Source organism: Oncorhynchus tshawytscha, linkage group LG19, assembly GCF_018296145.1.
Source record: "Oncorhynchus tshawytscha isolate Ot180627B linkage group LG19, Otsh_v2.0, whole genome shotgun sequence".
Lineage (NCBI taxonomy): Eukaryota > Metazoa > Chordata > Actinopteri > Salmoniformes > Salmonidae > Oncorhynchus > Oncorhynchus tshawytscha.
In genome coordinates, this window is record NC_056447.1 from 19,719,761 (window position 1) to 19,739,792 (window position 20,032).

General features: G+C 40.9%; 1 protein-coding gene and 1 pseudogene across 1 annotated transcript; both read right to left on the reverse strand.

The window, feature by feature from the left end:
* Positions 1 to 1,095: 1,095 nt before the first annotated feature.
* On the reverse strand, positions 1,096 to 5,464 carry LOC112219214 (homeobox protein DBX2-like). Its single transcript, XM_024380406.1, has 4 exons — positions 5,155 to 5,464; positions 4,065 to 4,154; positions 1,798 to 1,982; positions 1,096 to 1,461 (listed from the first exon to the last, which is right to left on the reverse strand). The coding sequence occupies exons 1-4, from the start codon at positions 5,462 to 5,464 to the stop codon at positions 1,186 to 1,188; spliced, it is 861 nt and encodes a 286-aa protein (XP_024236174.1). The 3' UTR covers positions 1,096 to 1,185.
* A 4,944-nt stretch (positions 5,465 to 10,408) lies between these two features.
* On the reverse strand, positions 10,409 to 13,049 carry LOC112219215 (annotated as a pseudogene).
* Between the last annotated feature and the right edge of the window lie 6,983 nt (positions 13,050 to 20,032).

Genomic DNA, 20,032 nt, shown 5'->3' on the forward strand with positions numbered 1-20,032 from the left:
ACAATCAAATACAACAGGTTGGAAAGCAAATGGCTCCTGCTGAAAAGAGATGACTAATCTGTTACTAGGCTGCCAAGTTATCAACTTCCGAATAGGCCTATTGAGTGAGCGGCACTGTTTTACAAAGTGAATTAAGAACTACAGTCGTGGCCAAAAGTTTTGAGAATGCCAAATATTCATTTCCACAAAGTTTGCTGCTTCAGTGTCTTTAGATATTTTTGTCAGATGTTACTATGGAATACTGAATTATAATTACAAGCATTTCATAAGTGTCAAAGGCTTTTATTGATAATTACATGAAGTTGATGCAAAGAGTCAATATTTACCTGGTTTGTTTGATATTAATAGTTTGCGATTAATACTTAACAAATAGCACATTTCTGTTCTGTTTAATTCTGTGTTTCTTAAAAGCACTATCTTTAGTGATGAACTGTATTTTTGTAAATATTAAAGACTAACTTATTAAGTTTGTCTTGTATTACTATGGGATGCTCAACGTCTTGAATATTAACATGGAATGAAGAAATCAGCATTTAATGAATATTTTATTTACAGATTTTTTTCCAGTTAGGAGTAAAACAAACATTCTGAAAACAATATTACATGTTAAAGCATTTATGGTTGTGTGTAGCTGACTAACCTTCAATGTGTGTTAATATACAATGTATGGTCTAATAAATGTTTTGTTTTTGAGATTTGTATTGATCATTCAAAAATACTTTCCCAAAACACATTCAAAAACACTTTTAGTCAGTCTACAAAATGTTGCTACACAATAGCAACCCACACAATATTAAAATGACGAGTATTTTATTGTTATGGAGTGTTAGTAGTTTTATCCAATGCTCAGACAGTCCCTTTTCAATCATGCCTCACAACACTGACCCTCATCTTCCCACTGGGCACAGACGTCATTTCAACTTCTAGTTTTGGTTTACATTTGGTTGAGCTGTCAACTAACATGAATTCAATGTGAAATTAACAAAAAATGTTACCATGCCGTTGGATTTAGGTAAAACGTTGGATGAAAAAAAGACTCAATTGCCTTATGTTGATGACTTTTTTCCAATCCAATCAGTTTCCATGTTGATTCAACATCATGTATCATTTTTTGTTGAAATGATGTGGAGACAACGTTGATTCAACCAGTTTTTGCCCAGTGGTTTCCCTCAGTCTTTCATCCTCTCAGGGGTCAGAGGTCATAGTGTGTCTGTGCAGACTCATTGGCTGTATCAAAGTCACACGTTTCTTGCATGGCTCTTTCTCTATGGTAACTCCTGTTTCCCTGTCCCACTGCTGTGATGATGATCTGTCTAATGCCGTGCCCGTGCTCTCTGGTGCCTCCTCTTCCTGTTTGCAGCCCCGGGACATGAGCTCCTCCATGGGGGAGCGGCCGCTGTGGGCCTCCTTCTCCTTACAGTTCCTCCACTTCATCCTCCGGTTCTGGAACCAGATCTTCACCTACAGTAGACACACAGGTCAGTGAGAGGTTCAGACTGAGGTGCCATTCATTTTGTTTAGTCAAATCTAAGTCTATGATACAGCAGAGAGCATGATCTATTTGATCTACTTGCAATTATCACAGTAGTGAAAGCCGTAGTGTAATAGCATTTTAAGATGAGGAACACTTACAATAGAAGTGACTCTAGATATTTACTAAATCTAGGCTGGAGCACCGAAATAATATGTGTTTGCATGCAATGAAGAGGCGAGATGAGAAGGCCTATAATGTAGCATGGGATGTAAAAGGAGTTTGTTATGGACACCGACCTAGACAGGAGTTATATGGTATTCTACCTGAGACTCCTTCAGGCTGAGATCTGCTGCCAGTTTGTTCCTGTCTGTCTTGCTGATGTACTTCTGTCTCTTGAACGTTTTCTCCAGCTCCTTCCTCTGTTCCTCAGAGAACACCGCCCTCCTCAGGATCCCTCGCCGGGATTTGGGGCTCGTATCCGGGGACCACATGGGAATGTTGGCTCCCTCTGGAAGGTCAGAGTTCAAAATCATTCATATTAATGTTTTTATTCCATCTAATAATAACCTGAAAGGGAAATGGCACAGGGTTATGGATGAGTTAACTCATTTGCATTGACGTATATTCTCTGTTGCAGGAAGGCAATGGCACATTGCACTACTAGAGACAAGTACCAATTATTGAATATGGAAATGGGTCTAACTTAAATAAGGTCAATAACAAGCATGCATTTGAATAAGAAAATAAATGTATTATATTTCCATATCAAGCGGACCGAATTAGAAAATCATCCAAATAATAAATGGGGAAATGATCTGCAGCATCATTCTGGTTTATCATGTCCAGTCCAGTCCAAAGCATTGAATATATCCTCATACTGATGATAAAAGGCAGACTCACTCATCCACTAAATGGCTCACTTCCTGACTCACTATCTACATGGATTGTGCCCATCTACTGTATCCAATCTTATACACGCTTACTCTCCACTTGCGTCAATCTGTCTAATTTAACAAAATGGGGGTGACTAAAGAGAGAATGGAGACCCGTTTTCACCGGGGAGAAAGGGATTTGGTGAACTCTGAGGAGCAATCCCACGCTGCCTCACTCACAGGTGCACGCACAACAAAAGTCAAGTGGAACAATTGACCAAATACCATTGAGCAATGCCTTTTTAATCTGTACGACAAATCTGCACACAGACCACCTCGGGGGAGCGAGTAACTGGTTTAGACATGCTCCTCAGGCCTCCATTGGGCCTCAATGGCTTCCACTTAAACGGACGATTAACAGGTCACTCCCGGGGGCTACGTGTGTGTCTGCCCCCTTGGTCTGAGCTCACAACCCTGAGGGACCCACCACAAAAGAGACTGTTCGTTGAAAGGCCACTACTCTTGCTGGCTCAGCGCTCCTCACTAAATCTTTTCTCTTGCAGGTATGGGCCCGGTTCTATGGGAAGATGAGCTCGAATAAGTCTATAAAAGTCACTTTCATTGAGTTCTTTATGTCCCATTAAGGGAACTTTAAATGGGCAGGAATGAGAGTGAGGTGACAGGAGGGAGTCGGGAAACGGGGTTCTTTGGCCACACAAAGGGTTAGTGGGCTGTTCCCGGGCACAGCCCCCTTTCTGCAGAGGAATGGCTGTGTTTTCTGTGTTTTTGTGCTTCGCAGAATTCATTGCTGCGGGGAAAAATTGCAGCGGGGTCGCGTGTGGATGGTGGAGTGAAAGTGCCGATTGGTCACGGACTGGGGCATGGCATTGTCCTGTTGCTGGGCACTGTGGGAAAGTGTCAGCCCACTAAGAGGGACCAGGGGGTATTTACTGAGGGATGCTATTTGCTGCCTCACTTGTCAGAAGTCACAGGACTTAGCAACTAGCATCACAACCCTGACAGAAGTTAGGATAAATCGATATTGTCCACATAATGAGACTTTCCCTATGAAAAGGTTAATACAGACTTCACAACCAATGCAATTACATAATATAATTCAGATTCATATTCCAGGGGATATAGATTCTGGTTGGATGTGCATTTTTCAGATAATCAGCTACAGGAAATCATCTTAAGAGCCTCATTATAAACACAAACAATCCCCTCCTTTGGCAAGGATCATAAACAGTTTCCTCACACTGGACCAATTATCACAGTAGGATCAACTATCAGCCAAACGTTATTTTTTGCTGAGTCTGAGCTCAATGCCACTGAGAGGCAATAAAAATGTCACACAGAGACCAATAACAGACTGATACAGTGGCATCTCATTGATCATTACAGTCCTAATCCGACCGAGACAAAATGTTTATTAGCTCTGCATATTTGAGTGAGTCGGTGTGTGTATCTATATGAGTGCAAATGGGGGCCTCTACGCCCCCCCACCACCACCACCACCACCACTCCATAACCTCCTCCCCACCCCACCCTCTGGGTCTAAATAGCTGTGAATGGTCATGAATAGCAGTGCAGAGAGTTGAGTGGAGAATTAGCTCCTTGGCATTGCATCAGTAATTAGCCGTAGAGAATATGGGAGACCCTGCTGTTAGTGCTTAGAGAGGAGCTGAGGCATCGCTGATGAAGCATAAAACACTCACCGGAGAAGACAGACGGAGGGCTGGACCCACCACAGCACACTGCTGCCAGTAGATACTGAGGGCCTCGTAGAAACACACTGCTCAACAGGCCTGTAGAGAGGAGGGAGGGAGGGAGTTTCATGAAATTACACTGTAAATGTAGAATAAATGCTGGCAGGTGAAAATCCATGAATGAACTGCGGTGGAAGTATATTTTTCTGCTAAACCATCCACTCAGTGTAAAAACAATTACATACATCATGTTTTGAGTAGCCAAATGATTATTGTCTGGAAATGAAATGTATTAAAAATAAATGAATGGCTGTAGTGAAATGAAATGTGGTAGAACATATCAGCATCTGGTTATACGGTCATTAAATGGGGCAATCTGTAGTTTGCTACATCCATTTTTTGACTTATAAATTAATGATACACGCTCAATGAATCTTTAAGAATATTATATATGTCTCATGAGCTTAGTTCAACTGTTGTACCACATCAGAAAACAAAATATAAGCTTGTTCAAGTCAAATCTTTGTAAACAAAGCACTATATAGCCTCAATAAATGGTTAAAACTATGATTTGATAGCATCGATGGTTAGTCCTTGCATCCATAGCTCTGTCTAGGAATTTGAGAGTGGTTACATTTCTCCAGACCTATCCCTCAGCTATTTACCAAAAGAAGGGTGGGGACATTTCTTTGTTATTGTTTCAACTGTTGATTACCGTTTTAATATTCTACTTTGACTGTGAATAACACAATGTTTTACATGTGTAGTGCCTTGTTATGTCTTATTTCTTAGAATAGATCTTAAACATGAGCATTCTTCTGTAAACGTTTTGATGAATACAATTTCTAATGTTTTAGAATTATATTTACAAAAAATAAAGCAAATTAAGAAAAAGCCAGTACAGTGTATACATTTTTATCTGATGTTATGTTCATAAAAATAAATATTATATCTGAACTGAACGCATGAAAGAAAAACAACGTGCATTTTCCCCAAGTGTGGTTTCAAATGTCTACAGGCTAGATCTCACAATCAATAATATGATAGAATAGCACACATAATACTCATCATGATGTTTTGTATCATATGAGGCTTTTACCTGAGTGTGACCGAGGAGGGAGCCCCCTGTCTTTGACTCGTTTACAGTTCTGACTCTGGCCCTCGTAGACAACATGCTGAGGGCCCCAGGTTCTCCTGTGGTGGCCGGTCAGTGGACCCCTGAAGAACCCACCTGTTGGTCCATCTGAGTTGGGCGAGGATGAGGAAGAGGATGGCCCCGCCGAGCGCAGCAGATTGTCGATGAGGAAGCTCTTCCCTGATCTCCCGAAGCCTGGGTGAGTAGGTGAAACTGCCGCCATATTCATGGTCTTCTTCCCGCTCTGCTTCTGCCCTGCGATCATCCCCTTCATGTGACCCTAAGGAAAGCGCCCTCACTCACCTCACAGCACAGCAGTCACAGGGCCAAGTAACACAAGTGACTCCAGTCTGAGCTATAATCCCTCCAAGACTAACCAGGGCCAACTTCATTAAAGTCCCAGGAAAACAAAAGTTCTCTCTAAACTCTCTTCTTCTCTGCTCTCCTTCTCTTCTCCAGGGTCTGCAGTTTGCTCTGGGGCTGCCGTGTGATTGGCTAAGAGGCTCTAATGTGATTCTCAATTCAGATAAGACTGGGTCCGTTCTGGAGTGGCAGAAGGTGTGTCCGTCTCCATTCATTATGTCAACTTGCCTATTAAATGATAGACACCCGAGACAATGGACTGCTGGCCAAAGTTTAACGTGGACCAAATGTATTTCTCAGTCTTGCAGTAAATAGTTTTCTATTTTCTGCAGCCACCTTCAGAGCACCCATTGTGTCCCATAGAAAGGCATATGGAGGCAATTAAATAGTTGCAGCTTCGTTCACACAGTGCACAATACTAGTATTTGGTTTGGTCTGATCTAGGTCACCGTTTGTGTTAAGTTTGTTGCGCGATGACCAACTAGAAAAAAAGCTAATGCCCACATAGAATGTGATTCTGCACATTGCGTTCTCATGAATACATTTTTCAAAAGTCAATAATTGTATAATTATTCTGATGGTGTAATACTGTCCAAGTGTGACATAGAACTGAAATATCCTTGACATTTAAATGAACATTTTTTCCCTCTTTGTTTTCTAGTCAAATGTCAGACTCATCAGGTCATTCATATTCAACTTCTGACTCCATGAACTCAAACCAATTAATACCTCTTTCAGATTGCCTCAGTAATGGCCTAAGTGCTATTCTCCAGCCACTTCCCTCCTCTTTTCAGTGACTATTTGGACCACTCCACTATGGCTTGTCACTCACATATTTGACAGGCCTATTGGTTGCTGCTTAAGATAGAAAATTACTCTGCCCCCAATTGCCAGATTCTGTCTGTTTTAAAAAGACTTACCGTCCAGCTTGACAGAAATATGCACAAAGCTGATACAGTACCGTATGTGAAGGATCTACAGCAGTTAACGCCAGGTTCTGATGTGGACGGAAGGGAGAGACTTGGTAAGAGATCAAAACTATAGACTCCACTCCTACTGTACTGAGATCAAATGAAGGTTGGTTAAGTAAGAAGAATTAGACAAGCAGCTGCAGTTTATCACTGTATATAATATTGCGGCGAATTCAGGAGTAGCCAAACTGGGACTCAAACCCAGACCTGTTGTTATACATTCATTGAATTTCAGAGGCACAGTTGAAGCCTACAGACACACAAACACAGTGAGGTTGCGTGTGGTATATATTAGCCAATGGGTGGCTGGCGTCACGTGTAACCATGTAACCCTGATCTGACTGCTCCTGCTAATGATACTCAGCCTCATAATAGAGGAGCTGGGGAAAAGGAGGCCGACTGAAATGAAACAACATTGGGGGACAGTAAACAAGCATGTCCGGGCAGGGCGAGGGGGGGTGCACGGTTCGGGGGACACCTCATGCTGGGCATGGAAATTGCTCCAGACAGCCAGGCCCATTGTCTGGCCACCAGGGAGCCAAAGGTCGCTTGTAATCAAATTTGAGGTTTTATATTCACCAGACTAGTGGAGAAAGTGACTGTGGTGTCTCGTGTGAGGGGTGTTAGTGGGCTCAGGCTGTGCTATCTACCTCTGTGTGTACCTAATGCGGGTTTACATGCTCCACATGGGCTGCTGTTTGTGATACAGCCATAGGCTTTGTCTGGTGTGGAAGGGAGCCATTTGTTCATGACACAGTGAAGCACAGGCTGAGCCACAGGCAGCAGTGTGAGACAATTAATCTCCACATAAATAGATACTGCAAAAGCAAAGTATTACCTTCATAAAGCACACTGCAGCGCTTAGGATAATGGCTGCAAGATGAGTGCTATGTTGTTTGTGTAAGAGAGGTGTCATTTGAGAAGCTGGTGATGTAACGTGTGTGTTTCTTTGAGTTGTTCCATTTCCATTTCAGCTCTGTACCAAAGAGGGTTATTTCCTTGATGATTTTGACTACGCTTATAAACAAACGGATTGTGCATGGCTTGTAATCTTGCAAGACTTGATATTTGGTATGAAAAGCATCGTTAGGATTCACAACTTGTTAACGGGCCAGATTCCGTAGGTAGCATTCCAAGGGAGGGAGGTATAATTGAGCCATTGGGAATGCAGTTCTTGAAAATACCCTGAAAGCAAGTTCATGTGAATTTATTTGATGTCCATTCTACTTTCTATTGGAGGGAAAAAGTGGGGTCCCCCATTCAGAGCTCCACAATGGTCCTGTTGAGATCCAGCACTGTGCAGACCAGCTGAGGTCCTTTCTGTCCCTGGCCTCTTAAAAAGATACCGGGCCATTACACACTCAATTGATATTCCACCACTCGAACTTAATATCATGAATGGAGGGCCAGACTCTATGAATCAGAAGACAATGCGCTTAGCTTAGCAGCAAACTGGCACTTTGTGTGGTGTCTGTGGCAGCAGCGAGGAAGTGTCTAATGTGAGGCTCACAATTGTGCTTCTATAGAGTTCTAATGAGCTTCAGCGTGGAGGATGAATGGTCAAGCCCATTCAGAGCCAGCTCTGTGCACACCCACACAATGGAACCCAGATGAGGGGAGGCAGGCAGGCACTGCACTGCAGGAACACTGCCAAGCCAAGCTATGACAGTCTGTAATATATAGCAAGACAACGAGAAAGAGATATATCAAATATAACCCCACTCTGAATACCCAGTGGGCACACCACGTCATTTCAACGGGGATAATTGGGTAATATCTGGTTGAGATGTTGATCAATGACATTACAACCTATATTCACCCACTCAAACAGGTGTTAGAGTTAGATTCATTTAGATAACAGTTGGACACATGATCAGTGTGTTCTCACTATGCTTTCAACCATCTAAAAAGCACAGCCAAATTCCAGTGCAAAAAAAACAATGTCTGATTTTTGGTTTAGTTGTCACCCAAATGTCTATCCCCGCACCTTCAACCATTTAAAAGCAAAGTTCAAATAGGAATACAATGTCAGATATTTAGTTTATTTATACAACAGATGAATGTGTTGCCACTGTCCTTCATCTAATAGCAGAACCAAGTTGAGATTACATTAACAGTACATGGTGCAAGCTTTATTTGATTACATAAGAAGATATTTATAGTTACAGTAATGTCAAATTAATGACTTATATGCTGATTTCACATCTCCATCTCAACCAAAAATCAAAGACAAAAATAGGACTAAATCAAATCTAACTTGAAATGTGCTTTAAATAAAGTTTGATGTGATTTAGTCCTATTCTTTAACTTAGATTCTTGGTTGAGATGGAGACGTAAATCCAACATATCAATTATTAATATGTAGACAAACTGGAATTGATGACAGACTAAGTCAGTTGCACAGATGGAACTATCCAGGCAGATGTTTCAAATGTTGACATTTGTCTGTGTTGACAACCACAAGCAATATCATTAAATATCATTACATTTGAAATCAACCAGAGCCCTATTGTGTTGTCTATTTTTAGTTGAATTCTGTGTTGAATTGAAGCAAAAGCTGTTGATGACTCCCCAAATGCTATACAATATAGCATCATTGATGATATATGAGTGAGAAAGTATGGTCACATTTCATTTGCTCTGTTATACCTACCCTTTGGAATGACTTTGCAACAGTGAATCTGTTTCGTTTTTAAGTGGTGATCTCTCAATGGTCACTCTCAAGATAGCTCATTGGTAGTAGTCAGGGACAAATATAATATCATGGCTGGGCTTAGTTAAACCCTGGATGGGAGACCAGATGGTATCTGTAGATACAGTAGATCAATTCTCCAGTAGGAGGACCTGCCCAGCCTATTGCTGGCGATCTGAAAGTCACAATTTCAACATATTTTATGCAAGGTTTGTCTATGTTGAAATTTGGTTACCATGATGACATAATCCTTTGGTTGAAATGTCACCCTCAAAACAACAGTTGATGACTTTTTTCAAATCCAATGTATTCCCAGCGTAAATTCCTCATCACAATATGTTGACAAAGGACATTGAAACAATGTTGATTCAACCACTTTGTGCCTAGTAGGTAAGTACTGAAATGTGTGGTTTCATTGTTTTGACTGAATTGAATGTACATATAATTAGCATTAATGTCACTGGTAATGTGTTATTATAGTAAACAAAGAACAATGTTATTTGTTTGAGCTTTCAGGGAGCTCAGCCATGCACACCCTGATGGGACTGAGTCACTATTACAGACAGTAAGTAGCAGCTCCTGACGTGTGTGTGTGTGTGTGTGTGTGTGTGTGTGTGTGTGTGTGTGTGTGTGTGTGTGTGTGTGTGTGTGTGTGTGTGTGTGTGTGTGTGTGTGTGTGTGTGCCTATCTGCTGTAACCCCATAGAAGGGTCATAATAGTTTGTAGGCCAAACTGTTCGGACGCTACAGACGATTCTGTGAGAGGACCAATTTTCAAGATGTCTCATGGTCTGACAAATATTGCTTGCGTGTGTGTGCGCGTGTGTGCGTGTCTGTGTGTCGTCTATCTGCTGTAGTCCCAGAACGTCACAATGACATAAGGCTCATGTCTCCTCAGACTCTCATGACTGTCATTCACAAGTCTAAGGACCGGACATCATCGTCACAGCCGCTGAAGTATTCCGCTTCACAATCACCATAATTAAGTCTGTATCCAACTGAATGGGGTAAAAATGTATGGAAGTTGGAATAAAGACACTGGGGAAATCAATCGACTCAATGCTCTGAAGACATTCACCCTTCAAGAAAATAACACAACCACCAGTATTAGTTTTAAATGGCTTCTTAGTGATTATGAAGGAACATCTTAACCCCAGAACTGCTCACACCAGACAGCTTTTTGTTACAGCGGTTCACTGAACGTGGTTTGGGAACCATTGCACTCTGTGGTCTTTGGGGAGACGTATCGAGACCACATCGCCCTCCTCCAGCTCTAAAGACAATGTATTAGACACACGTGCATCCTATCCATTAGAATCATATATATAATTATCCAGAACGTTCTGATTATTGTGGTGAAGGAAAACGGTCATTTAATGTATAGTGTATATAATGTATAGTGTGGTAATCATGGGCTATACATCTGAAGTAGTACACTTTTTTCACTGGTGCTGTGAAGATGCTTGCAGTTGGGTTGTAGGTCATGCCAGTGTTAAAGACGCTACTGTATACCAATATTCATTATCGAATGGCCCTACTTGTCCTAAATTAGCCCAACTAGCAGAGAAGGCCACCTTTGGTCTGACTGGGCTCTCTGCCTTTAGCTCCTCCACCTCCCTCTCACTGACTGTGACTCTGGCCTTCAAGGCTGTGTTCCCACTCTCACTGGCTGTCACTCTGGCCTCCATAGCTGACAGTTCATCAGCTTGGGCTGCATTTCCTGTCTTCAGCTCCTCCACATCCTCCTTGGTCAGCCTAAGCTAAAGTCGTTGCTCCTCCGCCTGGTCCTCGCTGTCCTTCAGTCTGGCTTCTGTGTTCCTCAGCTCTGTTCTCCATTCCACCACCATGTCTCTTAGTTCTTTCAGCTCGGTCCAGATGTCAGGGGTTGTAGTTGTCCAGCTGCATGTCTGTTTGCAAGTCGTCTCTGTAGCTTTAGTCCGTTGGCTCTCGATGAAACTCTCTCTGATCACTCTGCTCTCTCCCTGAGCCCATAATCCAGACAGACAGATTAGCAACACTAGCAGATCTACAGCACCCGTTATTCTAAAACAACACCGATGTGGTCTATGAGCCGCAGTCCCCTTCTTGATATGCACTCAGAAGGTAGTGAGCCAACACGTAAGCTGTAATATATTCTGATAAAGTGAAACACTGGGTGAGCTGCAGACCTCATAGCAGATTGTTTGAATCTGACAGTGCATAAAGCTGTGGGAGAACTCAACCCATTATTTGTTTGATGTTCTCTCCATCTCCATAAAGTCTGCACATGTTAGCCCTGGGTTTACAGCTTTTGTGGAGTAGGTATGCACTCCCGTCCGTATTTAATTGGAGAGTGAAGCTACGTTTTTTGATTTGGCTCTATACTACAGCATTTTGGAATTGAGATCAAATGTTTCATGAGGCGACAGTACATTTAATTTGAATGTAAAAAAAAAAAAAAAAATCAATATCTGTTTTACTGTTTAAAAATGAAAGCACTTTATGTATCTAGTGACGTATTTGGCCAAATTCACTTAACCTCTACTGCACACATTTTGGTTTTAAATGGAAAAACAATTACATATGATTTTTTGGAAGATAAAGTCTTTCTGATTGTAGACCCAGAATAGCCAAAGGAGGTGATAGCTGGGAATGAGGACCCATGATTGTACAAAAACAATATGTGAATTTATTACGGATGCAGGGTTTGTCTCCTTAGCACCAACATTCAGGATACAAAAACGGACAAAAATGACAGCGAGTCTAAAGCTCAGCCCCTCAATGGGGTTCCTGCTGCAGCTAAGACAAGGCCTAAATGCTAAACAGCATAACAAGGAATTACCCCTTTCCAGCTCTAAACAGAACCTAACGCTCTCCTTATTGGGAATAGCCTAAATCAAATGCCTATACATACGGGACACAACAAACTGCTATGGAGCACATTGCAAAATGGTGTTCAACCTGAGCACAGCATATATACCTTTGCTCCTCGAACCCGCCCACACTTATTAACCAATGAGAAAGAGCATTTCATTAGAATAACTTTACGTTGTTTATTAGACCAGGTAACACTATGGAAAACATGATTTAAGTTAATTGCATTCATTTGTTTAAATGACCATATTTAGTCAAGTAAACTTGAGTTTAAAAGACAGAGCTACATCAAATAGAGCATGATTAGAACTACTACTCAGGGAGACTGAAAGCATGGCTGAATTGCACGCTGGTTACCTAACTCAACACACCTTGGTTAAACCTGAGCAACCAATACGGTAGCAAACAGTTAAGGTCAGGAACATCTACACTGGTAGATAGCTATGCATTGCAATCGACTAGGGCACTTTATCCAAAACCCAAATGTGTATACTGTATCTTTACTATTAACTTCATTAAAAATACACTTTAAATACCTTTTAAAATGTCAATGAGACTAAGGCTGCCTCATCAGACTGATAATGTAGCAATAATATAAAGGGTCACTTTTACCCACACACCCAGTGTGTTGCCTCAACACCGTGCCATCAGGTTACTGAAACACCAAGGAAAATTAGATATTTTCGGGAAACGTTTATTAAGTGAAATATAATAGAAACAAGCACTGTTTTCATAAACAGCCTACCTGGTTAAATAAAGGTGAAAAAATATATATTAAAAAATAAGGAAATACAAGTTGGGGGCATAAACTAGTATTTCACTGCCTCTCAAACCTGATTCTTCCTCGCTGTCACTGTCCTCCAGCTCACTGTCCTCCAGCTCCCTGTCCTCCAGCTCCCTGTCCTCCAGCTCACTGTCCTCCAGCTCACTGTCCTCCAGCTCACTGTCCTCACTATCAGAGGGTGATCCTAACTGCTCCATTAGGATCCTTTCGCCCATAGAATGTCGCTGTGTCCATTGTCTGTGAATATCAGTGGATATTTTAGCAAAGATATTGACCAAGCCATCATTTTACATCAAATTACATGTCTATCATTGAGAATGACATTTTCCTAAAACTGAACTGAACTCAACAACATTGCCCTGAGCCAACAAAAAAGCTGCCTAACTGCACAACATTGTCCTGAGGAAACAGGAAAACGACATTTTTGAAATATATATTAAATCAAATATGCTTCTTTAGAGCAATGTATCTTACCCATCACTCACACCATGTGCTTATGTTGCTCTGCTTCCTGAAAGAAGGTCCCATCCCTTAATTGATACATCATACCAACTTCTGCACCTCATTGGATTGTTTAAAGACATGTCATCACGTATTGTCATGTGTAGGATTTTGTTTTAAATAATATGGGGTTGTGTGAGGAGTAAACAGGTTTTCTGTTACCTGATGGCAATGATGTGCGGTAGAGGGTTAAAGTAGTCAGAAATATAGTATTTGGCCCATATTCCGAGCCCGCAATGACTACATCAATCAAGCTTGTGACTCAACAAACTCGTTGGATGTGTTTACAGATTGTTTTAATTGTGATTCCGGGAGATTATGTTTGGCCCAATAGGAACTGATTCAAAATACTGTCTTGAGTAAGGTGTGTAAATCTAACACTTTTATTCTTAGGTTTACACTCTCTCTAAACTGAAAAACTAGATGTCATAAAATATATATGGCTGAATGTAGAATATATACTGAACAAAAAATGTAAATGCAACATGTAATAATTTCAAAGATTTTACTGAGTTACAGTTCATAGAAGGAAATCAGTCAATTGAAATAAATAAATTAGGCCCTACTCTGTGGAGTTCTCAAACGACTGGGCAGGGGTGCAGCCATGGGTGGGCCTGAGAGGGCATAGGCCCACCCACTTTGGAGTCAGGTCCACCCACTGGGGAGCCAGACCTAGCCAATCAGAATTTGTTTTTTCCGCTCCAAAAGGGCTTTATTACAGACAGCAGCACCCGCCTCCTCCTCAGACAATCCCGCAGATGAAGGAGTCAGGTGGTTGTAAGGCCGGTTGGATGTACTTCCAAATTCTCTGAAACAACATTGGAGGCGGCTTATGGTAGATCAATTAACAATCATATTATCTCTGTTGGACATTCCTGCAGTCAGCATTCCAATTGCACGCTCCCTCAAAACTCGAGACATCAGTGGCATTGTGTTGTGTGACAAAACTGCACATTTTAGAGAGGCCTTTTATTTTCCCCAGCACAAGCCACACCTCTCAGGTGGATGAATTATCTTGGCAAAGGAGAAATGCTCACTAAAAGGGATGTAAACAAATGTAAACACAAAATATGAGAGAAATAAGCTTTTTGTGCATATGGAACATTTTGGGGATTTTTTTATTTCAGATCATGAAATAGCAGGACCAACACTTTATATGTTGCATTTATATTTTTGTTCCGTGTACATAAGACCAAAGTATCAACTCTCCCCAGCCTCCATACATTGGAACCACAGTGACGCCACATGTTCTGATCCAGTACTTCTACTAATACATTGGTCAAATCTCTGTAATTCCCATCCATGCTCACTAGATGGCACCAACAAATATAAATCAGACCAAAATCAAGTGTTCCACTGCAAAAGCAGGATTTGTACTTTCCATTGAGCTGTATTGTAAACTTGAAGCTTGTAAGTAACAAGTCCATAGGCTTATTAATTACTCACCATACTGTGAATGAACGTATCTTAGCAATAGGAACATTGTCTGTATGTATATGATCTCTCACCATTTTGGATAATGCCTTATCCCAATTCTTCAAATACGTGTTTTCCAGACTTGAAATCATATGTCTTATCCCAATTATTCACATGTTTTCCAGACAAGTCAATTGTCATGGCTCCTGCACAGGACAAATGAAGATTGTATAATCACAACAAGTCTAGTATTAGAAGTGATTTATGTAACAGTCAAGGAGAACTGTCACTATGAAGCTTGTACAGTATCAGGTTACAGTATAATATCCCCTAGGAGCTGAAAGGAGCACTGGGGGCTGAGAATAGCCATTTCCCCAAGCTAGTTTCAAACACAAATACCCTGAAGTAGCTACCAACGCTGACTATGACTGCTTAATGCTGTAGCCTTTTTGATATTTGTATTGCTAGTTGCCAAGATTATAGAGAGTGGGTGAGTTCCCAAGTGAACGGCAGGCTATGTATCCTCCATCTGCCTACTCTCTCTGTCATTGTCATAAGAAGCTGTTTGCATTGTTGTTTATTTTTGGCTGCATGGCCACATGTTTGAATTACTTTATTTTCCTGACAGCACTTTAGGAAATGATGACATGTGGGCATTACAAAGTAATTACATTTCCTGTGCCTTGACCCAGATGAGATTCAGTATTAATAATGAATTGAGAGTTGGAAGCTCTCTCATACAGCAGATGTGCTTCCTTGGCACGGTTGTCGTATTGGAAACAATAACTTGGTTATATTCACAACGGCTGCCCAGTGTTACCAAAGATAGGTTGAAGAGTAGATAGCTAAGTTGGATAAAGACAGACAGCTAAAAGTTGGAGTATGGAGAGCATTTGCCATAGATTCACAACAAAGCTCAAAACATAACTGTGAAGCAACAATTCCAATCAAGACAGTAGCAATGAAGTGTTAAAACAATTCCAATCAAGACAGTAGCAATGAAGTGTTAAAACAATTCCAATCAAGACAGTAGCAATGAAGTGTTAAAACAATTCCAATCAAGACAGTAGCAATGAAGTGTTAAAACAATTCTAATAAATACAACAGTTGGACAATGGATGAAGATAGACCACATTTTTAAAAGTTTTATAATCCATCAGATATTGACTAAATTATAGCACATAAAACATTTTTCTGGCGCAGACAAATCATGAATGGAGTTCAGGGATTTTGGTGGGAATTCAGGTATTAAACTTTTTTCTGTAACGGCTGTCGTAGGTGGAAGAAGGAGAGAACCAAGGTGCAGCGTGGTACGTGTTCATGATCTTTTAATTACACTGAACACTAGAACAAATATAACAAAACGGAACAAACGAAAGAGTCCTGTCTGGTACAGAGACAGAGACAGAAAACAACTACCCACAACTCAAGGGCGAAAACAGGCTGCCTAAGTATGGTTCTCAATCAGAGACAACGATTGACAGCTGCCTGTGATTGGGAACCATGCCAGGCCAAACACATAGAATACAAACATAGAACAAAACATATAATGCCCACCCCAACTCACGCCCTGACCAACCTAAAATAGAGACATAAAAAAAGGAACTAAGGTCAGGATGTGACATTTTCTTAGAAGGTACTACACACTTTATTATTGAATCAGGTATTATTTTTTACATTTCGTGTTAAAATATAGACAATTATATGTGCTTAATTTGCTAAATATTGCAGGTGTATTTGCATATATGAATCAATAAAGAATAGAGGGGTGGAGCAGGGATGCAAACACCAAACATTTGCTCTGTCTACCCTCCCTTCTCTGTCTACCCTACCTTCTCTGTCTAACCCTACCTTCTCTGTCTACCCTACCCGCTCTGTCTACCCTACCCACTCTGTCTACCCTACCTGCTCTGTCTACCCTCCCTGCTCAGTCTACCCTACCTGCTCTGTCTAACCTACCTGCTATGTCTACCCTCCCTGCTCTGTCCACCCTACCTGATCTGTCTACCCTACCCGCTCTGTCTACCCTACCTGCTCAGTCCACCCTACCTGCTCTGTCTACCCTACCTGCTCTGTCTACCCTCCCGCTCTGTCTACCCTACCTGCTCTGTCTACTCTACCCGCTCTGTCTAGCCTACCTGCTCTGTCCACCCTACCTGCACTCACTGTGCTGTCTGGACTGCCTGTTGTTGTCACATTCTCGTGTATAACTCGCCAAATGTATCAATAGCAGGATACCCTCTGATTAAAAATCAACACGCCTGGCTCTAGATTACACCTATCTAAACACACCTTTACATTGTTTGTGCGATCAAACATTATATCACTATAATCCAAGTGTGTATTTTCAGAAGTTTGATTTCAGCGCATCTAATTTGTAAACATTTCAACTGTATTAAATTATACACATTTTTAATTCCGCAAAAAAATGAACACCATCAAAATGATCTTTCTTCTCTTTATTGTGATGTAGCCTAAGTGTCGAGAGGGTGCGTTAAATTCCCATCAAAGCTTTAGCGTTATAGATAACACACTGTATTATCACTTGCAGTGGAGGCTCCTAACAGGAGGAAGGCGAGGACCATCCTCAGTGAATTTCTGAAACATTTAAATAGTGAAACATTGAAACAGTTATCTTTTTTTAGATAAAACTCTACAAAATATATTCACGTCACCAAATAATTGATTAAAACAGTGTTTTGCAATGAAGGTCTACAGTAGCCTCAACAGCACTCTCTTGGGGTAGCACCATGGTGTAGCCGGAGGACAGCTAGTTTCCGGCTTATGGTTCTCACGCCTTCCATAGACATACTCAGTAACTACGACAACTTCCGGAGGACGTCCTCAAACCTATCAGAGCTCTTGCAGCATGAACTAACATGTTGTCCACCCAATCAAAGGATCAGAGGATGAATCTAGTTCTGAAAGCATAAGCTACAGCTAGCTAACACTGCAGTGCATAAAATGTGGTGAGTAGTTGAGTCAAAGAGAAAGAAAGACAATAGTTTAAAAAATGTTTATTCAAAAATGAAGGAGAAGTAAGAGGGGGAGAGAGGGAGAGAGAGAGAGCTATATTTCATTGTATTTTTTTCACTTTCACTTACTTAGCTAGTGAATGCAGCTAGCTAGTTTACCCTACTCAAAACACCCGTCTTAAATAGAGAGGGTTGCTATGTTAGCTAGCTGGCTATGGCTATCCAACACTGGAACTCTTCCAAGTCAAGGAAAACTTTTGGTTTTATTAATTTATTGCCACTGGGGCCCGTCTGTGTAACTGCTAGCTGTACACTGTACTGCATGACTGTAGCGGGTTTACTAACGTGCTAGTTCTAGTTGCTATGTTGACTATGACTAGTAGCTACTGTATGTTGACTATGACGTTAGCTAATATGCTGACAACGATGTAGGCTGAGTGTAGCAGTTAGTGGTTATGGTATGAAGGTTTGGTTTGGAAAGTTTTTTTTGCCTGGTCACAGACAGCTTTTGTGTTGTGAACTGAAGTCCACAAGCAAAGGGATAAGGTGAGAGGAGAAGAGCGAGAAGGAATTATACAATGAGCAAAGTGATGAGGCCGTTTGTATGTGGCTGCTATGAAAGTGAACTGGGTTTGCAGATGATCAGGGGTGTATTCATTCCGCCGATTCTGTTGAAAAATGTATCTTAAGCAGAAGCAAACGGGAACGAAACGGAGATAAACATAACTGAATTTGTCTAATAGAAACTCTTATTTGCAACTGTTGGACTAATGAGTATGCATCAGCTAGATGTAGGCAAGGGTGTGCAAGACGGTATTCAATGTGTCACTGTCTGTCACCTTGATTACAAAATAAATTATATCAACCTGTGCACCTACATTGTAAACTTTCATTTGTCGGCTAGGTTGTAGCAACCTCATGATGGGTATAGGGCAAATTTGAGTATCATGTAGTTGGCTAAACCTATCGATGTTACATTGAACTGGGTGAATGGAATATTAATGCCAGTCATCCAATATGCTGTAGCTAATAGAAATAAGGTCATGCTCATAAAAATTTAAAAATCATCCTCTCTAATCATAAACGACACCGACTGCCACTGATGCCTTGATCTCTTGATCAGTGGTGTAAAGTACTTAAGTAAAACTACTTTAAAGTTCTACTTAAGTCGTTTTGGGGGGTATCTGTACTTTACTTTACTATTTATATTTTTGATTATTTGAACTTTTACTTCCCCATTTTACTCCATACATTTTCCCTGACACCCAAAAGTATTTGTTACATTTTGAACGCTTAGCAGGACAGGAAAATGGTCCAATTCGCACACTTATCAAGAGAACATCCCTGGTCATCTCTACTGCCTCTGATCTGGCGGACTCACTAAACACAAATGCTTTGTTTGTAAATGATTCCTGTGTGTTGGAGTGTGTCCCTGGCTATCCATAAATAAAAGGAAAGACAAATTGTACAGTCTGGTTTGCTTAATATAAGGAATTTGAAATTATTTATACTTTAACTTTAACTTTTGACACTTAAGTATATTTTCTCAATTACATTTAGTTTTGATACGTAAGTATATTTAAAACCAAATACTTTAAGACTTCTAGTAGTATTTTATTGGGTGACTTTCACTTTAACTTTAACTTTAGTTTCTTTCTATTGGTATCTTTACTTTTACTCAAGTATGATATTTGCGTACTTTTTTTCACCACTGCCCTTAATCATGTAATGATTACTTTAGTGTTTTAGTATACTGTGCAGAATACTATACAACAACTAAGGGATAATCAACGAGGGAAACCTTGCTAGTGTAGCTAACCAAACCATTAGTCCTAGCTTGCTAGTGTAGCTAACCAAACCATTAGTTCTAGCTTGCTAGTGTGAAAATCGAATTCAAAAATACCAATACTGTTTTAAAAACTTTTGCTGTCAAAAGCAGATCAAGCAAAACATGTAAAAATTAACTATAGCCATTGAATTCTACCGGGCAAATATACAGTGCGTTACAGGGAAATAATTTTTTATTTTAAATCGGTATTGGATTGTTAGCTAACTTTACTGCTATCTGCTAGCTTTTTCGATGCTGTTTTGATTTGAACGTGCTGTCCTTGGGGAGCTCATGTCGGGGATTTCCTCTGAAGTTCCCCAATCATAGTATTGTGACGACCCTGGGTTTATAAGCGCGGACATCGGCTCTGCCGCTTGAGCATGCTTTTGCAGTACAGTCGATAGCGCGCCGGACCTCGGGCTCGAAGGTCGAGGGTTCGAGACCTGCTCCCTGCTGTTTC